Here is a 20,898-nt window from a genome sequence, read left to right on the forward strand (position 1 = left end):
ATGAAACAATTTTGTCAACGGTAGTAATAAAGCATATGTATCATGTAAATTATATCTTATAAGTTGCAAGCCTCATGCATAGTGTACTAATAGTGCCCGCACCTTGTCCTAATTAGCTTGGACTACCGGATCATCACAATGCACATGTTTTAACCAAGTGTCACAAAGGGGTACCTCTATGCCGTCTGTACAAAGGTCTAAGGAGAAAGCTCGCATTGGATTTCTCGCTATTGATTATTCTTCAACTTAGACATCCATACCGGGACAACATAGACAACAGATAATGGACTCCTCTTTTATGCATAAGCATGTAACAACAATTAATAATTTTCTCATTTGAGATTGAGGATATATGTCCAAAACTGAAACTTCCACCATGGATCATGGCTTTAGTTAGCGGCCCAATGTTCTTCTCTAACAATATGCATGCTTAACCATAGGGTGGTAGATCGCTCTTACTTCAGACAAGACGAACATGCATAGCAACTCACATGAAATTCAACAAAGAGTAGTTGATGGCGTCCCCAGTAAACATGGTTATCGCACAACAAGCAACTTATTAAGAGATAAAGTGCATAATTACATATTCAATACCACAATAGTTTTTAAGCTATTTGTCCCATGAGCTATATATTGCAAAGGTGAATGATGGAATTTTAAAGGTAGCACTCAAGCAATTTACTTTGGAATGGCGAGAAAATACCATGTAGTAGGTAGGTATGGTGGACACAAATGGCATAGTGGTTGGCTCAAGTATTTTGGATGCATGAGAAGTATTCCCTCTCGATACAAGGTTTAGGCTAGCAAGGCTTATTTGAAACAAACACAAGGATGAACCGGTGCAGCAAAACTCACATAAAAGACATATTGAAAACATTATAAGACTCTACACCGTCTTCCTTGTTGTTCAAACTCAATACTAGAAATTATCTAGACCTTAGAGAAACCAAATATGCAAACCAAATTTTAGCATGCTCTATGTATTTCTTCATTAATGGGTGCAAAGCATATGATGCAAGAACTTAAACATGAGCACAACAATTGCCAAGTATCACATTACCCAAGACATTAATAGCAATTACTACATGTATCATTTTCCAATTCCAACCATATAACAATTTAACGAAGGAGAAACTTCGCCATGAATACTATGAGTAGAAACCAAGGACATACTTGTCCATATGCTACAGCGGAGCGTGTCTCTCTCCCACAAAGTGAATGCTAGGATCCATTTTATTAAACAAAAAAACAAAAACAAACCGACGCTCCAAGCAAAAGCACATAAGATGTGATGGAATAAAAATATAGTTTCAGGGGAGGAACCTGATAATGTTGTCGATGAAGAAGGGGATGCCTTGGGCATCCCCAAGCTTAGACGCTTGAGTCTTCTTGATATATGCAGGGGTGAACCACCGGGGCATCCCCAAGCTTAGAGCTTTCACTCTCCTTGATCATGTTGCATCATACTCCTCTCTTGATCCTTGAAAACTTCCTCCACACCAAACTCGGAACAACTCATTAGAGGGTTAGTGCACAATAAAAATTAACATATTCAGAGGTGACACAATCATTCTTAACACTTCTAGACATTGCATAATGCTACTGGACATTAGTGGATCAAAGAAATTCATCCAACATAGCAAAAGAGGCAATGCGAAATAAAAGGCAGAATCTGTCAAAACAGAACAGTTCATATTGACGAATTTTAAAATGGCACCAGACTTGCTCAAATGAAAATGCTCAAATTGAATGAAAGTTGCGTACATATCTGAGGATCACTCACGTAAATTGGCATAATTTTCTGAGTTACTTACAGGGGAAAACAGCCCAGATTCGTGACAGCAAAGAAATCTGTTTCTGCGCAGTAATCCAAATCTAGTACTTACTTTTCTATCAACGGCTTTACTTGGCACAACAAAACACTAAACTAAGATAAGGAGAGGTTGCTACAGTAGTAAACAACTTCCAAGACACAAAATAAAAACAAAGTACTGTAGGTAAAAACATGGGTTGTCTCCCATAAGCGCTTTTCTTTAACGCCTTTCAGCTAGGCGCAGAAAGCGTGCATCAAGTATTATCAAAGGATGGTGCATTCTCAGCGGGGTATGGAGTTTTCTCAACCAGGCATAGTATATTAGATACATAAGTTTTAGCATCTCCCTTTTCATTATTCTTAGGTGTGCTACTCTCATCAAACAAATTTTCAGGAACAAGCCAAGCATAGTTATTTTCTAGCGCATCATTCATAGCTAAGAGTTTACATGGTATTGGTGCTTTGATCTCCCCTCCATCATTAATATTATTGGTGTACTTTATTCTATCCATATCCATCTTTTCGAGGAGACTAACAAAATTGGTATAAGAACCAAGCATATTAAATTTAGCAAAGACCTTTCTAGCTTCTCTTGCTAGACCACCAAATTCTCTAAGAAGGGTTTCTAAAACAAAATCTTTCTTTTCCCCTTCTTCCATATCGCCAAGTGTGAGAAACATGTGTTGGATTATAGGATTAAGATTAACAAATTTAGTTTCCAACAGGCAAACTAAATGCGCAGCAGCAATTTCATAAGTAGGCGCAAGGTCTACCAAGTGTCTATCTTCAAAATTTTCAACGGTACTAACATGGTTGAAGAATTCTTCTATATTATTTCTCCCAACTATAGACCCACATCCTACCGGTATGTCTTTTGTGGTAAAATTAAAAGGAAACATGATGAATCAAGTAAAGTAAATGCAAGTAACTAATTTTTTTGTGTTTTCGATATAGCAAACAAGATAACAAATAAAGTAAAACTAGCAACTAATTTTTTTGTATTTTGATTTAGTGCAGCAAACAAAGTAGTAAATAAAACTAAGCAAGACAAAAACAAAGTAAAGAGATTGAGAAGTGGAGACTCCCCTTGCAGCGTGTCTTGATCTCCCGGCAACGGCGCCAGAAAAAGAGCTGTTGACGTGGGAGTTGAAAATCTTTGTGGTGTAACTTTTCTTCGTTCCCCGGCAACGGCGCCAGAAAAAGAGCTTGATGGCGTGTAACTCACACGTTCGTTGGGAACCCCAAGAGGAAAGTATGATGCGCACAGCAGCAAGTTTTCCCTCAGAAAGAAACCAAGGTTTATCGAACCAGGAGGAGCCAAGAAGCACGTTGAAGGTTGATGGCGGCGGGATGTAGTGCGGCGCAACACCAGGGATTCCGGCGCCAACGTGGAACCTGCACAACACAACCAAAGTACTTTGCCCCAACGAAACAGTGGAGGTTGTCAATCTCACCGGCTTGCTGTAACAAAGGATTAACCGTATTGTGTGGAAGATGATTGTTTGCGAGAAAACAGTAGAACAATATTACGATGAGATTGTATTTCGAGTAAAGAGAATTGGACCGGGGTCCACAGTTCACTAGAGGTGTCTCTCCCATAAGATAAACAACATGTTGGGTGAACAAATTACAGTTGGGCAATTGACAAATAAAGAGAGCATGACCATGCACATACATATTATGATGAGTATAGTGAGATTTAATTGGGCATTGCGACAAAGTACATAGACCGCCATCCAGCATGCATCTATGCCTAAAAAGTCCACCTTCGAGGTTATCATCCGACCCCCTCCAGTATTAAGTTGCTAACAACAGACAATTGCATTAAGTATTGCGCGTAATGTAACTAGTGACTACATCCTTGAACATAGCACCAATGTTTTATCCCTAGTGGCAACAGCACATCCATAACCTTAGAGGTTCTTGTCACCCCTCCGGATTCACGGAGGCATGAACCCACTATCGAGCATAAATACTCCCTCTTGGAGTTACTAGCATCAACTTGGCCGAGAGCATCTACTAATAACGGAGAGCATGCAAGATCATAAACAACACATAGACATAGCTTTGATAATCAACATAACAAGTATTCTCTATTCATCGGATCCCAACAAACGCAACATATAGAATTACAGATAGATGATCTTGATCATGTTAGGAAGCTCGATCACAAGATCCGACAATGATAGCACAATGGGGAGAAGACAACCATCTAGCTACTGCTATGGACCCATAGTCCAGGGGTAGACTACTCACACATCACACCGGAGGCGACCATGGCGGCGTAGAGTCCTCCGGGAGATGATTCCCCTCTCCGGGTAGGGTGCCGGAGGCGATCTCCTGGATCCCCCGAGATGGGATCGGCGTTGGCGGCGTCTCTGGAAGGTTTTCCGTATCGTGGCTCTCGGTACTGGGGGTTTCGTCACGGAGGCTTTAAGTAGGCGGAAGGGCAAGTCAGGAGGGGGCACGAGGGCCCCACACCACAGGCCGGCGCGGCCAAGGGGGGGCCGCGCCGCCCTAGGGTTTGGGCACCCCGTGGCCCCACTTCGTTTCGTCTTCGGTCTTCTCGGAAGCTTCGTGGCAAAATAGGACCCCGGGCGTTGATTTCGTCCAATTCCGAGAATATTTCCTTACTAGGATTTCTGAAACCAAAAACAGCAGAAAATAGCAACTGGCACTTCGGCATCTTGTTAATAGGTTAGTTCCAGAAAATGCACGAATATGACATAAAGTGTGCATAAAACATGTAGATAACATCAATAATGTGGCATGGAACATAAGAAATTATCGATACGTTGGAGACGTATCAAGCTCTTTGATTTCCTCTACATGGTTAGTAACAAGACAAGTACTAGAGGATGTAGAACCTTCATAGTTAGAGCAACAAGGCAAGGAAGATAATTCATCACAAGATTTAGCAATACTATGAGTGGATGAATTACTAGGACTAGCACATGGCAATATAGCATTTTGAGTAGTAGTGCTAGTATCCACATGAGGCTCACAAGGTGTTGCCTTTGATATGATAGCCTCATGAGCTAACTTTAGCCTATCATGATAATCTAGAAGATCCTCATGGGAGCTAGAAAGTTTTCCATGATTTTCTTCCAATTTCCCATAATTTCTAGTTAGCAATTCAAGTTGAGCCCTTAGCTCAACATTCTCCTTAAAGATAGATGCTTCACAAGAAGTAGAGTTAGTAGCACAAGCATCATCACAAGACATATCAAGAAGAGAGGGTAACATAGCATGCTCTTTTAAATATGAAGCTTGTAGTTCCTCATGTGACTTGGTGAGGATAGAGTGTTCGCTCTCCAAGGCCTTGTGGGCCTTGTCTAGATCATCTATATCCTTAACAAGTTTATCATGACCAACACCAACTTTGGACTTTTCATTTTTAAGCATTTTTTATTTAGCTTTAGTATGGTCTCTTTCCTTAGTGAGTTTAGAAAATATTTCATTTTGAGACACCTCAAGGGTTTCAAGTTGCTCCTCAAGAGAGGCTACGGTCTCTTGTTCTTCTTCAAGATCATTCTTTAGGGATGCTACATCATTGGCATACTCTCGTTCAAGAGCACCCATTTTATCAATGGTGTTCTCATGCATCCAAATAAGTTTTTGGTTCTCAATAGCGCTAGTCAAGATTTCAAAGAAGTGAGAGCTAGCAATTTTATCTTTGCAAAGAACCTTGAATACACTCTTACCCTTATCACGTAGAGAGACAACCCAATCCTCTTCTTCATACTCATCCTCATCCTTATCACCACGAGAAATATTAGGTTCCATGGTAGGAGGTACCGTGGAACCCTTGGCCATAAGGCATATATGAGAACCGTGAGATAAAGATGAGGAGTTTCTTGAGGCTCCATACAAGATGTTGCCTTGACCAAAAGAATCTTCGGTTTCCTCTACATTGTTAGTCACACAACAACTAGAGGAAATAGAAGCATTTTTATCATGGCCACAAGACGAAGCAAGCATATCATCATGAGATCTGTTCAAGCAATTTACACATGATATGCAAGGACTATCAACATAAGCATGTATTTCATTTATAGTGCTAGAGGTGTTTAAGTCCGAAGATGAACCATTGCAATGAGATATAGATGAAGGATCATCAATAGTAAGCTTAATACCAACATTGCAATTTCCATCACCACTCACCATATCATTACCTTGTGTCTTGTCACACATTGGTGAAGTGGATGAAGATGAGAACTCATCACGGCCGGAAGTGGAAGCAATACAATCATCCTCAATAATATTGGACACATCATATTTATCTTGAAGCTTTGTCCATAATTCATGAGCGATCCCAAAAGGCATGATTGACGAAGTAACTACATTGCTCACAACAATGGAAAACACATGAGAAGCAAGAGCATCGAGGCAAGAGTTTTTCTTCTCCTCAAGAGATAAATTTTGGGGATCCTTAGGAGAAGAAAACCCATGTCAAGAATTCGCTCCATGTCCGGGGAAATACCCCGCAAAATGTTAAGCACATAAATTTTCCATAAATCAAAATTTGTGCCATCAAATATAAACAAGTTATTGTGCACAAATCCCCTAACCGACATCTTTACTCTCAAGGCGGTGAAGCCTAAGAATGAGAGACCTCGCTCTGATACCAATTGAAAGGACACAGATGTTGCCTAGAGGGGGGGTGAATAGGCGATTTAAAACTTTTACGAGATGGGATTAACAAGTGCGGAATAAAACTAGTGTTTACTTTGTCAAGCCCAAAGCCTATGTACTATGGTTCACCTATGTGCACCAACAACTTATGCTAAGCAATATAAGCAACTAGGTGATAGCAAGATATATAACTTCAAGCACGAAGGCTATCACAAAGTAAAGTGCATAAGTAAAGAGCTCGGGTATAGGAATAACCGAAGTGACACGGAGACAACGATGTATCCCGAAGTTCACACTCTTGCGAGTGCTACTCTCCGTTGGAGCGGTGTGGAGGACAAGTCACTCAAAATGCACGAGGGCCACCGTATTCTCCTCGAGAATTCCCACCAAAAGGGATGTCCTCAATCCACTATGGAACCTTAGGAAGGTCACCGAACCCGCACAAAGCTTGGGGCTATCTCCACAACTTAATTGGAGGCTCCCAATAAATTGCCACAAAGGCCTTGCCCTTGAAGAATATCCACAACTTAATTGGAGTCCCCAAAAACACCACTAAGACGCCACAAAGGCCTTGCCCTTGAAGATCTCCACAACTTAATTGGAGTCCCCAAGAACACCACAAAGACCACTAAGCCGTCTAGGGTCCAAAGACCCAAGAGTAACAACCTTCTTGCTTTCACTTCCACGAATTACCGTGGAGAACTCAAATCGATGCACAAAATATAGCAATGGCAAGAACACCACAAAGATGCTCAAGTCCTTCTCTCTCAAATTCTAACAAAGCTACAAAAGCTATTGGGGGAATAAGAGAGGAAGAACAAATAAGAGGAGGAACACCAAATTTCTCCAAGATCTAGATCTAGTGGATTCTCCTCACAAAGAGAGGGATTTGATTGGTAGAAATGTAGATCTAGATCTCCTCTTCCTTTTCCCTCAAAAAGATTCAAGAAGCATAGGAGGAGTAGAGGGATATGACAAGCTCTCAAGGTCAACAATGGTGGAGACCAAATGTGGGAAGAGATAACAGCCCAAGGAGGAAGAAGGGGGCTTAAATACCCCCTCCCATTGAAATATGACTGTTTGGGTAGGCTCAGGCCGGAATATCCGGGGCTGGATATTTGCAAATATCCGGCCCCCAAAAAACGGCTAAGGACCAGAAAAAACATGCCCCTGGATGGGGGCTGGATATTTGGCCGGATATTTCGTTTGGGCCAGATATTCCGGGGGCCGGATAATCCGCCCCCAACTTGGGCCGGAATATCCGCCCCCAGAAAACTGGCAGAAACATCAAACTGGAACGGGCATAACTTTAGCATCCGGATTCCGATTTTGATGATCTTGGGCCGGTTTTGAAGCTAGGAACAAGCTCTACAAGATCATGCAGGGAACCATCATAGTCCAACAATGGAGGATAGAAATAAATGATGAAAGGTTTGACCTATCTAAAAATACATACCGGTAAAACCTCCAACCTCGAAAATGCAACAAGTTGCCCCTGCAAAAAACCATTCTCGATGAACTAGAGCTTGTCATGAGAATAAGCACAAGCTCTAAAACATCACATGGAAAAAGATCCAAATAACCACCAAGAAAGATGATGCAATGATGCAAAGGTTTGAGCTCTCTGAAGGATACGATCGAGTTACTCACCCGAGAGCCCTCTTGATAGTACGACAACTAAACTATAAACCGGCCTCCAACTACACCATGAGACCAGTAAGAAAGAAACCCTATCAAGAGCAAACCTTAACCTTGCGCATTCCACTTGAGCTTGATGATGACGGTCTTGACCGCAACAAGATGGAACGCCTTTCTTGATTGTTCTTGCTTGATGAAGTCATGCAAAATGCTCCCCCATACTCCACTATGGGAGAGCTTCTTGTCCAGCGCATCTTCACATATCCATGATCACCATATGGATGGCAAGCTTCAAGCATATGATCTCTTCGAGTTGGCTCATCTTGAACTTGCACTTCATTTCTTCATTCTTCATCATGTTGATGTCTTGAAGTAACTTGATGGCTCACTTCATCTTCATCTTCAAGACATACTTGACACTTGATATCCTTCACTAATTTCTTCTTATTGCAACCTTGAAGCCAACATATGATTCAAGCATTGCCTATGGACAACTCCTACAAATATAACTCAATGCAAACATTAGTCCATAGGGATTGTCATTAATTACCAAAACCACACATGGGGGTCCATGCACTTTCAGTGGTTGGATGCACAAGTAGAGTTCATACTCAGTGCAGGCGAAGGCTAGCAAAAGACTGGGAGCGACCAACTAATTAAGAGAGCAATAATGGCCATAATCATGCATAGCGACAAAACATTATCAATCAAAGCATAAAGTGATATTACAAGTCAAAAACTAAATGATCATAGACGCTTTAGTTGATTGGTTATAGTCATAACATGGTATAAGCATGTGCCAAGTCAAGCCAATAAAGCATCAAAGGAGAATACGACAATATTATGCTTTGTATGATGGAAACAACACATGATTCTTTCAATAGCACAATATGCACTCTCAGCTATTTGAGAGAAGTCATGCTACAACAATAAATACCAAGCATATGACAAGAATAACATCCAACATGACATGCCAAAGTCTATGCCACAGTCTAGACAATCTTCCTTTTGCATCACTATAGGCATGAAACATTTTACTCGTCTACAACACCAATCAACTTATTGGAAATATCTCTCAGAGATGAAAACAATATGAACCAGAGAGAAAATCATACATAATAAAGAATACTAATGAGCTCTGAACATAATCCGAATGAAAGAACAAGAGCTAAACGCAGTACTAAAAAACTAGAACACTCGTAGAGCAATAAGAGGGAAAACTAGAGCGTTCTATGAAATTAAAACAGAGCGTGTCTCTCTCCAAAACAAATATGCTGGGATCCAACCATATGCTACAGCAAACAAAACTAAATAAACTAAAAACAAAAATAAAGATGCTCCAAGAACAACACATAGCTTATGAAGCAATAAAAATATAGCGCATAGAAAGATGACATGTTGCTTTGTTGATGAAGAGGGGATGCCTTGGGCATCTCCAAGCTTTGAGATTTGTACCTCTTGGATATTTCTTGGGGTGACACGGGCATCCCCAAGCTTTAGATTTTGTCCATTCTTCATCTCATTACATCATTCTTCTCTCCCTACACTTGAAAACTTCACGTAATTCTTTATTAGTACCATTAGTACAATCAACATAACAAATCCACTTGATTTCAGTTCTAACATATATCAAACATATTTTAAAGCATTGGCTACTATAGCAAACTGTTCAAAAACCTCTTTGATCAAAAGAACTCAAAAAGAAAGAGATTAAAAGGCAAATGCAAATAACAGAACATCAGGTATTGATTTGTTCGAAAATCTTATGTTGCTCATATCGGAAAGTGTTCAACTAATGAAAGTTAGATAGTAACCTGGAGCATATGCAAAACAATTGGCAGCTCAAAATTCCGCTCTGGCTGTGAATAAGAATTTTTATGGTGACAACACAAAATCTGTTTTCTGGACAACAACTTCCCCAAATCTTACTTTCTTCCTATTAGAGGCTATTCTTGGCACAAAAATGAAATAAAAATGATAAGAAGAGGTTATTAAAGAGGTAATGACTTCCAAGACTCAACGAAAGAAAAATTACAGAAATAAAACATGGGTTATCTCCCAAGAGTGTTTTTCTTTAACACCTTTCAGCTAGGCACAGAAAAAGAGCTAGCATCAAGTATTATCATGTGAAGAAGCATCAATATCATAATTTATTCTAATTATAGAATCATAAGGTGACTTCTTTATTTTCAGAGGGAAGTGTTTCATACTTTCTTGAGTGAGAATTGATATTTAATAATCTCATCTCTCATATCAATAGCAGCATCAATAGTTCTAAGAAACGGTCTTCCCAATATAATTGGACAAGAAGCATTGCATTCAATATCCAAAACAACAAAATCAATGGAGACAAAGTTATTATTATCCATAATAATAACATTATTAACTCTCCCCGAAGGTTTCTTTGTAGCAATATCAACAAGATGAACATCCAAATAACATTGTTCCAACAGTCGCAAATCAAGCATATCATAGATTTTTCTTAATGATGGGTTCTCAGCCATCTTCTAACTTTTTAGGAATAGAAGTTTCACGCTTCAATTTCTCTTCTCCAATTTGCATGTGAGCATTTATAATATGTTTCGTGAAAGCCATATTTATAACACTAGCATTAGGACTTCTAGCAAAATTTTGTAAGAACTTAATTCCTTCAGAGATATTGCAATCATCAAAATCAAAGTCATTATTATCAAAAGTAAAAGGACTATTGTCTCCCATATTCCAAAAAATTTCAGCAAACTTGTCAGGAATAGTTTCAGTGGTAGGCAATTTTGTAGAAGGAGCGGGGTCTTTTCCTACACCAATTATTTTACCATTAATAGTAGGAGGGTGGATAGAATTTGATACTTCATTACTACTGGTGGTGATGATGGTACAAATTTTAGTCAAATTATTATTTCTAGCAATTTCATCTTGTCTTTCCCACGTAGCATGCAATTCCGCCAACACCCTAACATTTTCATCAATTATAACTTGAATGGAATTCAAAGTTTCACTTTCTTTAACATCATGAGGCATAACCTTTAATTTAAGAAATTCAACATCATGAGCAAGGCTATGAAATTTTGAAGCAAGAATATCAATTTTGCCAAGATTTTCCTCAACAGTTTTATTAAAAGAAATTTATTTACTAATAAAGCCGTTAAGCATGAATTCAAGATTATAGAGTGCACTTTTATTGTTGCTATAGGAATTACCATAAGAATTTCCATTAGCATTATCGTATTAGAAGATACAGTCTATAATTATTGCTACCAAAATTATTCGTAGAAACATTGTTGTTGAAATTATTATTTTTAATGAAGTTCACATCAATAGGCTCTTCTTGAGCAACCAAAGAAGCTAACAAAATATTATTTGGATCAACATAAGCTTTACCATTAACAAGCATAGACATAATAGTATCAATCTTATCACTCAAGGAGGAGGTTTCTTCGATAGAATTTATCTTATTAGCTTGTGGAGCTCCCTCCGTGTGCCATTCAGAATAATTTATCATCATATCATCAAGTAATTTAGTTGCAGCCCCCAAATAATGGACATAAAAGTGCCTCCAGCAGCTGAATCTAGAAGGTTTCTTGAAGAAAAATTTAGTCCTGCATAAAAAGTTTGGATGATCATCCAAGTAGTATGTCCATGAGTGGGACAATTCTTTACCAAAGATTTTATTCTTTCCCAAGCTTGAGCAACATGTTCATTATCAAATTGTCTAAATCTCATTATGTCACTTCTCAAAGATATAATCTTAGCAGGAGGATAATATTTTCCAATGAAAGAACCTTTGCATTTAACTCAAGAATTAATACTATTTCTAGGCAAAGATAGCAACCAATCTTTAGCTCCCCTTCACAAAGAGAAATAAAAAAATTCAGTTTTATAATGTCACCATCTATATCCTTATATTTTTGCATCTCACAAAGTTCAACAAAATTATTAAGGTGAGAAGCAACATCATCAGTACTAACACCAGAAAATGACACTTTCATAACAAGATTTAACAAACCAAGTTTAATTTCATAAAAGGCTGCTTCGGGACCAGGTGGAGCAATATGTGTACAAATAAAATTATTGTTTTTTGTGCTAGTAAAGTCACACAAGTTATGATGGGATTCGTAGCATAGAAAACAAAAAATTTCCTACCGCAAGAATGAATAAAAAGCCAAGATCTAATCTAGTAGATGGTAGCAACGAGATGTATGTGAGACTAACCCTCGAAGATTCCAAAGCCTATGAGATTAGATCTCGTGGTTGATGCAGTCAATCACTTACCGCTTTCAAAAGCACGTAGAAGATCTTGACGGTGCCACAATCGGGCAGCACCTCCGCACTCGATCACACGTACGGTGTTGATGACGACGTCCTTCTCCCTGTTCCAGCGGGCAGTGGATGTAGTAGATCCTCCTCGGAATCCCGCCAGCATGACATCGTGGTGATGGTGGTGGTGGAGATCTCCAGCAGGGCTTCACCGTAAGCGCTGCGGGAGAAGGAGGAGGTTGTAGCTAGGTTTGGGAGAGGGGGTGCTCTTGGGCGCCGGCCTTGGTGCCCCTTGGGTGGTGCGTCCAAGTAGTGGCCAGACCCCTCCCTCTCCCCCTCATTATATAGGTGGAACCCCCTAGGGTTTGCCCAAAATCCGAATAATAGTCCAACTCAAAAACTTCCATATTGGTGAAACCTAGGTCAAGTGGGATTGCTCCCTTTCCTTGCTTCATGGCCAGCCAACTAGGTGGAGTCCAGCATGGACTCCACCTTCCCACTTGGTGGGTTGTCTAGGGTTGGTGGAGTCCCTCCGGGACTCCTCCTTCCATAGTGATTTATTCCGGATGATTCTAGAAACTTCTACAACCTTCCATAAATTCACCGGACCATTCCCAAACTTGGAATGTGACTTCCTATATATGAATCTTATTCTCCGGACCATTCCGGAACTCCTCGTGATGTCCTGGATCCCATCCGAGACTCCGAACAACATTCGAACTCCATTCCATATTCCATATCTACTTAAAACGACATCAAACCTAAAGTGTGTCACCCTACGGTTCGAGAACTATGCGGACATGATCGAGACTCCTCTCCGATTAATAACTAATAGCGAGACCTGGAGATCCATAATAGCTCCCACATATTCAACGATGACTTCGTGATCGAAAGAACCATTTACATACGATACCGATTCCCTTTGTCACGCGATACTTTACTTGTCCGAGGTTCGATCATCGGTATCTCCATACCTAGTTCAACCTCGTTACCGACAAGTACTCTTTACTCATACCGTGGTATTTCATCTCTTGTGACCTAGTCACATGCTTGCAAGCTAATCAGACGACATTCCACCGAGAGGGCCCAGAGTATATCTATCCGTCATCGGGATGGACAAATCCCACTCTTGATCCATATGCCTCAACTCACACTTTCCGAATATACTTAATCCCATCTTTATAACCACCCATTTACGCAATGACGTTTGATGTAATCAAAGTATCCTTCCGGTGTAAGTGATTTACATGATCTCATGGTCGAAGGACTGGGTAACTATGTATTGAGAGCTTATAGCAAGTTGAACTTAATGACTTGATCTCATGCTATGCTTACTATGGGTGTGTCCATCACATCATTCACCTAATGATATGATCTTGTTATTAATAACATCCTATGTTCATGATCAGGAAACCATGATCATCTAATAATCAACAAGCTAGTTAAATGAGAGGCTTACTAGGGACTCTGGTTGTTTACACAACACACATGTAGCAATGTTTTCGGTTAATACAATTATAGCATGGAGTGTAAACATTTATCATGAACACTAAGATATAACAATAACTATTTTATTATTGCCTCTCGGGTATATCTCCAACAAGTTAGTATTTCCAGCAGTAGGCATTTTAGAAAAATTAAAACAAAGTAATAGAAATAGAAGCTATAATAGAAACTATTTTTTTGTGTTTTTGATATAATGAAGCAAACAAGACAAAATAAAATAAACTAAGAAAAACTATAACAAAGTAAATAGATTGGAGATGAGAGACCCCCCTTGCAGAAATCCTCTTTCTCCCCGGCAACAACGCCAGAAAAAGAGCTTGATGAGCACAGATTGCACACCGTTGGGGAACCCCAAGAGGAAGGTATGATGAGCACAACAGCAAGTTTTTCCTCAGTAAGAATCCAAGGTTTAATCGACCAGTAAGAGAAAGGCGCGATTTCTGAAGGTGTTGCTACGTGACTATTGGTAGGGCGCACTACCAGCGTCAGCAATAACGTGGAACCTGCACTCAACACAACCAAAATACTTTGCCTCAACTTTCAGTCAGGTTGTCAATCTCACCGGTTTTGCTGAACACAAAGGATTAAACGTATCGAGTGGAAAGAGATGTTTGCTGTAATTAAAGAAAACAGTGCTTGCGGAAAGTAAATAGAACAGGACCGCAGTAGATGAATTTATCTGTAAAGGAAAGGACCAGGGTCCATAGTTCACTAGAGGTGTCTCTCCATAAAGATAAATAACATGTTGCGTGAACAAATTACAGCTGGGCAATTGACAGAATACCGACCATACATGACAAGATGATTACTATGAGATTCGTTTGGGTATTACAACATAATACATAGACCATAACCAACTGCGTCTATGACTAATAATCCACCTTCCGGTTATCATCCGAACCCCTTCCAGTATTAAGTTGCAGGCAAAAGATTACCGCATCAAGCAATGTGTGTGATACGTCTCCGACGTATCGATAATTTCTTATGTTCCATGCCACATTATTGATGATATCTACATGTTTTATGCACACTTTATGTCATAATTATGCATTTTCTGGAACTAACCTATTGACGAGATGCCGAAGGGCCAGTTGCTGTTTTCTGCTGTTTTTGGTATCAGAAATTCTAGTAAGGAAATATTCTCGGAATCGGACGAAATCAACGCCCAGCATCTTAGAATCCCCGGAAGCATCCAGAACACCCGAGAGCTGCCAGAGAGGGGACACAGGCCCACCAGATGATAGGGCGGCGCGGCCCAGGCCCTGGCCGCGCCACCCTAGCGTGTCACCGCCTCGTCGCCCTTCCGACTCCGCCTCTTCTCCTATTTAAGCCTCGTCGACCTAAAACCTCGATACCGAGAGCCACGATACGGAAAACCTTCCAGAGACGCCGCCGCCGCCGCCAATCCCATCTCGGGGGATTCAGGAGATCGCCTCCGGCACCCTGCCGGAGAGGGGATTCATCTCCCGGAGGACTCTACGCCGCCATAGTCGCCTCCGGAGTGATGAGTGAGTAGTTCACCCCTGGACTATGGGTCCATAGAAGTAGCTAGATGGTTGTCTTCTCCTCATTGTGCTTAATTGTCGGATCTTGTGAGCTGCCGAACATGATCAAGATCATCTATCTGTAATACTATATGTTGTGTTTGTTGGGATCCGATGAATAGAGAATACTATGTTATGTTGATTATCAATTTATATCTATGTGTTGTTTATGATCTTGCATGCTCTCCGTTATTAGTAGAGGCTCTGGCCAAGTTTTTGCTAGTAACTCCAAGAGGGGGTATTTATGCTCGATAGTGGGTTCATGTCTCCGTGAATCTGGGGGAGTGACAGAAACCTCTAAGGTTATGGATGTGCTGTTGCCACTAGGGATAAAACATTGATGCTATGTCCGAGGATGTAGTTATTGATTACATTACGCGCAATACTTAATGCAATTGTCCGTTGTTAGCAACTTAATACTGGAGGGGTTCGGATGATAACCCGAAGGTGGACTTTCTAGGCATAGATGCATGCTCGGATAGCGGTCTATGTACTTTGTCGTAATGCCCAATTAAATCTCACAATACTCATCATAATATGTATGTGCATGGTCATGCCCTCTCTATTTGTCAATTGCCCAACTGTAATTTGTTCACCCAACATGCTATTTATCTTATGGGAGAGACACCTCTAGTGAACTGTGGATCCCGGTCCAATTCTCTATACTGAAATACAATCTACTGCAATTGTTCTCATTGTTTTTCGCAAACAATCATCTTCCACACTATACATCTAATCCTTTGTTACAGCAAGCCGGTGAGATTGACAACCTCACTATTTCGTTGGGGCAAAGTACTTGGTTAGTGTTGTGCAGGTTCCACGTTGGCGCCGGAATCCCAGGTGTTGCGCCGCACTACATCTCGCCGCCATCAACCTTCACGTGCTTCTTGACTCCTACTGGTTCGATAAACCTTGGTTTCTTACTGAGGGAAACTTGCCGCTGTGCGCATCACACCTTCCTCTTGGGGTTCCCAACGGACGCGTGTCGAGCGGAAAGACAATACGTCAACCACGCGCATCAGTGTGTAAAGTAAACAATAGAATTACCCTTGGATAAAACATTGTTGTTTTCTCCCTAGTAGCAACAACACATCTACAATCTTAGAAGTTATTGTCACTCTTCCACAAAACTAGAGGCATGAACCTACTATCGAGCATAAATACCCCCTCTTGGAGTCACACGCATCTACTTGGCCAGAATATCTACTAGCAACGGAGAGCATGCAAGATCACAAATAACATATGACAAGAATATATAATCAATCTCAACATAGTATTCAATATTCATCGGGTCCTAGCAAACACAACATGTAGGCATTACATAAGGATGATCTTGATCATGTAGGGCAGCTCAAAAGATCTAAACATGAGGCACAAATTGGAGAAGACAACCATCTAGCTACTGCTATGGACCCATAGTCCAGGGATGAACTACTCACGCATCACTTCGGAGGCGGGCATGGCGATGTAGATGCCTCCGACGATGATCTCCCCTCTGGAAGGGTGCTGGGAAGACCTTCAGAACCCTCCCGAGCTAGGGTCTGTGATGGAGGCCGCGATGGACCTTTTCGTGGATGGAGGCTCGGGTGTTTAGGTTTTTCTCGAGATCGTGAATAAATAGGTGGAAGGGCGAGGTCGGTGGAGGCCAGGGGGCCCACAGCACCCCTTGGCGCGGGCCCAGGCTTGGCCGCGCCAAGGCATGGCGTGGCCGCCATGTGGATTCTATTCGACCCCACTGTGGACTCTGTCTTCGTTACGGAAAAATATTGACTTCAGCTTTTGTTTCGTCCAATTCCGAGAATATTTCATGTACAAATTTTCTCAAATACAAAAAAAACAGAAAACATGGAACTAGCTCTATGGCATCTTGTTAATAGGTTAGTTCCGGAAAATGTATAGAAGTGCAACAAAATGTGAGCAAAACATATATGAATTGGTGTAAAACAAGCATGGAGCATCAAAAATTATAGATACATTTGCGACGTATCATAGATCAAGGCAATTCTTCTTGGAATAATGTGCCTAAATGCCATCAGCACATGTGGACTACCTTGTTAAAGACAACACGATGGATGATATTTGCTTATCACCAGCATTGGATGGGAACCTTGGTATGCCCACTTTTGAAGATTATCTTGAAAAACAAGTTACCGAGAAGGGTGGCTCATGAGATAATGGCTGCGGGTATACCGGAGGCTAGCATTTGCCAAAGTGTCCCAAGCTTGGTTTTCCATGTTTATATGTCCTAAACAAACCTAAAAAAATGAAAAAGTATATTGGTGGAACCTCGCGCGTAGAAATCTAGGGGGTAGACCCGCTGGTGCACACATACCGCTGTTTATGGGGGTGGAGGGGGAATGACCGCCGGAGCACCGAAATCCCACCAAAACTTGAATGTGGACCTATGATATGTGTGAAAGTGTGGTGGAAGGTGTAATGGTGAAAAAATAGCTCCCCTGAAGCCTAAACCCTAAACCCTAAACTGGGGAGGCTTGGTTTAATGCAACTACAGCTGCTGACACGGGAGCTGCAAAACCCTAAATCCTAAACCCTAAACCCTAACCCTAAATCCTAACCCTAAACCCTAACCCTAACCAGTAGATGAAGGCAATTCTTCTTGGAATAATGTGTCTAAGTGCCGTCAACGCATGTGGACTACCTTGTTGAAGACAACGCGATGGATGATATCTTCTTATCACCGACATTGAATGGGAACCTTGGATACCCACTTTTGAAGATTGTCTTGAAGAACAAGTTACCGAGAAGGGTTTCTCATGGGATAATGGCCCTAACCCTAACTAGTAGATCAAGACAATTCTTCCTAGAATAATGTGCCTAAGTGCCGTCATCTCATGTGGACTACCTTGTTGAAGACAACGTGATGGATGATATCTGCTTATCACCATACTTGGACGAGAACCTTGGTATGCCCACTTTTGAAGTTGGTCTTGGAGAACAATTTACCGAGAAGGGTGGCTCATGGGATAATGGCCTAATCCTAAACCCTAATCCTAACCCTAACGTTAACCCTAACCCTAACCAGTAAATCAAGGCAATTCTTCTTAGAATAATGTGCCTAATTGCCGTCAGCGCATGTGGCCTACCTTGTTGACGACAACGCGATGGATGATATATATCTTCTTATCACCAGAATTGGATGTGAACCTTGGCATGCCCACTTTTGAAGATTGTCTTGAAGAACAGGTTACCGAGAAGGGTGGCTCATGGGATAATGACCCTAACACTAAACCCTAAGCCTAACCAGTAGATCAAGGCAATTCTTCTTGGAATAATGTGCCTAAGCGCCATCATCGCATGTGGACTACCTTGTTGAAGACAACGCGATGGATGATATTTGCTTATCACCGACATTGGATGGGAACCTTGGTATGCCCACTTTTGAAGATTATCTTAAAGAACAAGTTACCGAGAAGGGTGGCTCATGGGATAATGGATGCGGGTATACCGGATGCTAGCATGTGCCAAAGGGTCCCAAGCTTGATTTTCCATGTGTATATGTTCTAAACAAACCTAAAACAATGAATAATTAAATTGGTGGAACCTCACGCGGAAAAATATAGGGGGTAGACCTGCCGGGACACACATACCGCTATTTTGGGGGGGGGGGGGGGGAGAATGACCGCTGGAGCACCGGAATCCCACCAAAACTTGCATGTGGACCTATGATATGTGTGAAAGTATGGTGGAAAGTGTAATGATGCAAAAAATAGCTCTCCGGTGTGACCTTCCTCACATTCGTGCGATAACACTTAGCACCCTCGAAGCGCGGATTGCTCCGAAGCGCGGATGAAAATGGAGAGTACTTGTTGTATTGCAAATAGTATGTGTATATACACATTGTCTTAAGTTAATAAATAGTCAACAAAAAGTAAAACTAATTGAAAAAATAAATATAAGTATTAGATGAAATAAAATAAAATAAAAGGAAAACAAAGAAAAATGCCATATGGCCCACGACAAAGGGAAGAACACATGGCAAAGGCGGCATTGCCGTGTGTCCCAGACGCGCACACGGCAAAAGGTTAGTCACGGCAATGCCTAGCTAGCGACGTTGCCATGCTTCTAATCTTTGCCGTGCGCTGTCTTGGTCCATTTTCGTGCAATGTTCTTTGCCGTGCGCTGTCTTTTGCCATTGCCGTGCATCTTTGTTTTACCGTGCGCTCGCGTCTGCTTTTGCCGTGCGCCATTTCTTTGCCGTGCTTTTTCTGGATGCTCACGGCAAAAATTGGTTGCACGGTCGTGGCTGTTTTTCCTTGTAGTAATTCTAAAACCTGTGTGAGGTGACTCTAAATTTTGAAAATTATAAAACGAAGCTCGCTGCCTGACTCCCGCAAGAAATAAATCGTCTCTACAGGAAAAATATAAAGCGGCGTCGAGCTCAACTCCAGGCTCGTGGGGCAAAACAAGATCGAGCTGGAAGCATGGCGCAGGTGGCAGGTCGAGCAGCTGTGCTTGGGAAGAGGTTGCATCGGCAACACGTAGGATGCGAGCGGTGACGGGAGGCTGCTGGCACGTACGTGTCAGGGTGCGAGGCATCGCTATCCATGCAGATCACACCCCTCGCCACGTACCCCTGCGGTGCGTCCACATGTCCGAGACCTGCTCCGTCGTCACCTACTCACATCGCATCTTATAAACCACGATCCATCTCCTCGAGGAACACACAGCACAATTGTTGCTTATTGCATATTTGCAGGCGAAAGCTCAGTGTTCAGGGTAGCGAAGGCGAAGTCAGTGCATCCACCACCATGGCTGGCGAGCAAGGGCACCACCGGGGAGGAGCACAAGGAGGCGGCTACGCCGTCGGGGACGACTACATGCGAGCCATCCGCGGGGACGACTACAACTACGGCGGCTACGGCCAGAGCCAGGGCCAGGGCCAGAACCAGGCGGTGGCCGTCACCCTCGGGAAGGGGGTGGCCGCGGCAGCGGCGGCCGGGTCGATGCTGTTCCTGTCGGCCCTGGCGCTGACGGGCACGGTGGTGGCGCTGGTCATCGCGACGCCGGTGATGGTGATCTTCAGCCCCGTGCTGGTGCCAGCGGCCATCGCCGTGGCGCTGCTGACCACCGGGTTCGTGTCGTCTGGGGCGCTCGGCGCGGCGGCCATGGGCGTGCTCGCGTGGATGTACAGGTACCTGTCGCGCGGGTCGTCCTCGCCGCCGGGATCCGACAAGGTGGACCACGCCGGCGCGAAGCTGGACTCCAAGGCGCACGAGGTGAAGAACTGGGCGCAGCAGCGCATGGACCAGGCACGGACCCAGTAGAGTGATCTCGTTTGCCCGGCAAGCGTTACCGCTGCTAGACAGACGAGTGTGTGCATCATCAGTATATGTATGGAAGTGTGTTCCTCCCGTGGCTGCGAGCGGTGTTACCATCTACGAATAAATATGTTGCATGTGTACGTAGTACTTGTAGCATCTTGAAGTAGAGGAGATGATGAAGTTTTAGTTGGCCGGTCGATGGAATGCCAGCTGAGAATAAATCCAG

The 20,898-nt window shown here is 42.2% G+C and overlaps 1 protein-coding gene across 1 annotated transcript; it reads left to right on the plus strand.

Annotated features, from left to right (window-relative positions):
- Nucleotides 1-20,159: 20,159 nt before the first annotated feature.
- LOC124656714 (oleosin 16 kDa-like) lies at nt 20,160-20,675 on the plus strand. The gene has a single exon (XM_047195412.1). It carries the CDS (start codon nt 20,160-20,162, stop codon nt 20,673-20,675), a length of 516 nt encoding a protein of 171 aa, XP_047051368.1.
- Nucleotides 20,676-20,898: the final 223 nt, after the last annotated feature.

The sequence above is a fragment of the Lolium rigidum genome, chromosome 5 (genome assembly GCF_022539505.1).
Source record: "Lolium rigidum isolate FL_2022 chromosome 5, APGP_CSIRO_Lrig_0.1, whole genome shotgun sequence".
In the NCBI taxonomy this organism is placed as follows: domain Eukaryota; kingdom Viridiplantae; phylum Streptophyta; class Magnoliopsida; order Poales; family Poaceae; genus Lolium; species Lolium rigidum.

What these genes read in the sequence shown, in the direction of transcription:
- LOC124656714 (XM_047195412.1), top strand. Translation starts at nt 20,160, where the DNA reads ATGGCTGGCGAGCAAGGGCACCACCGGGGAGGAGCACAAGGAGGCGGC.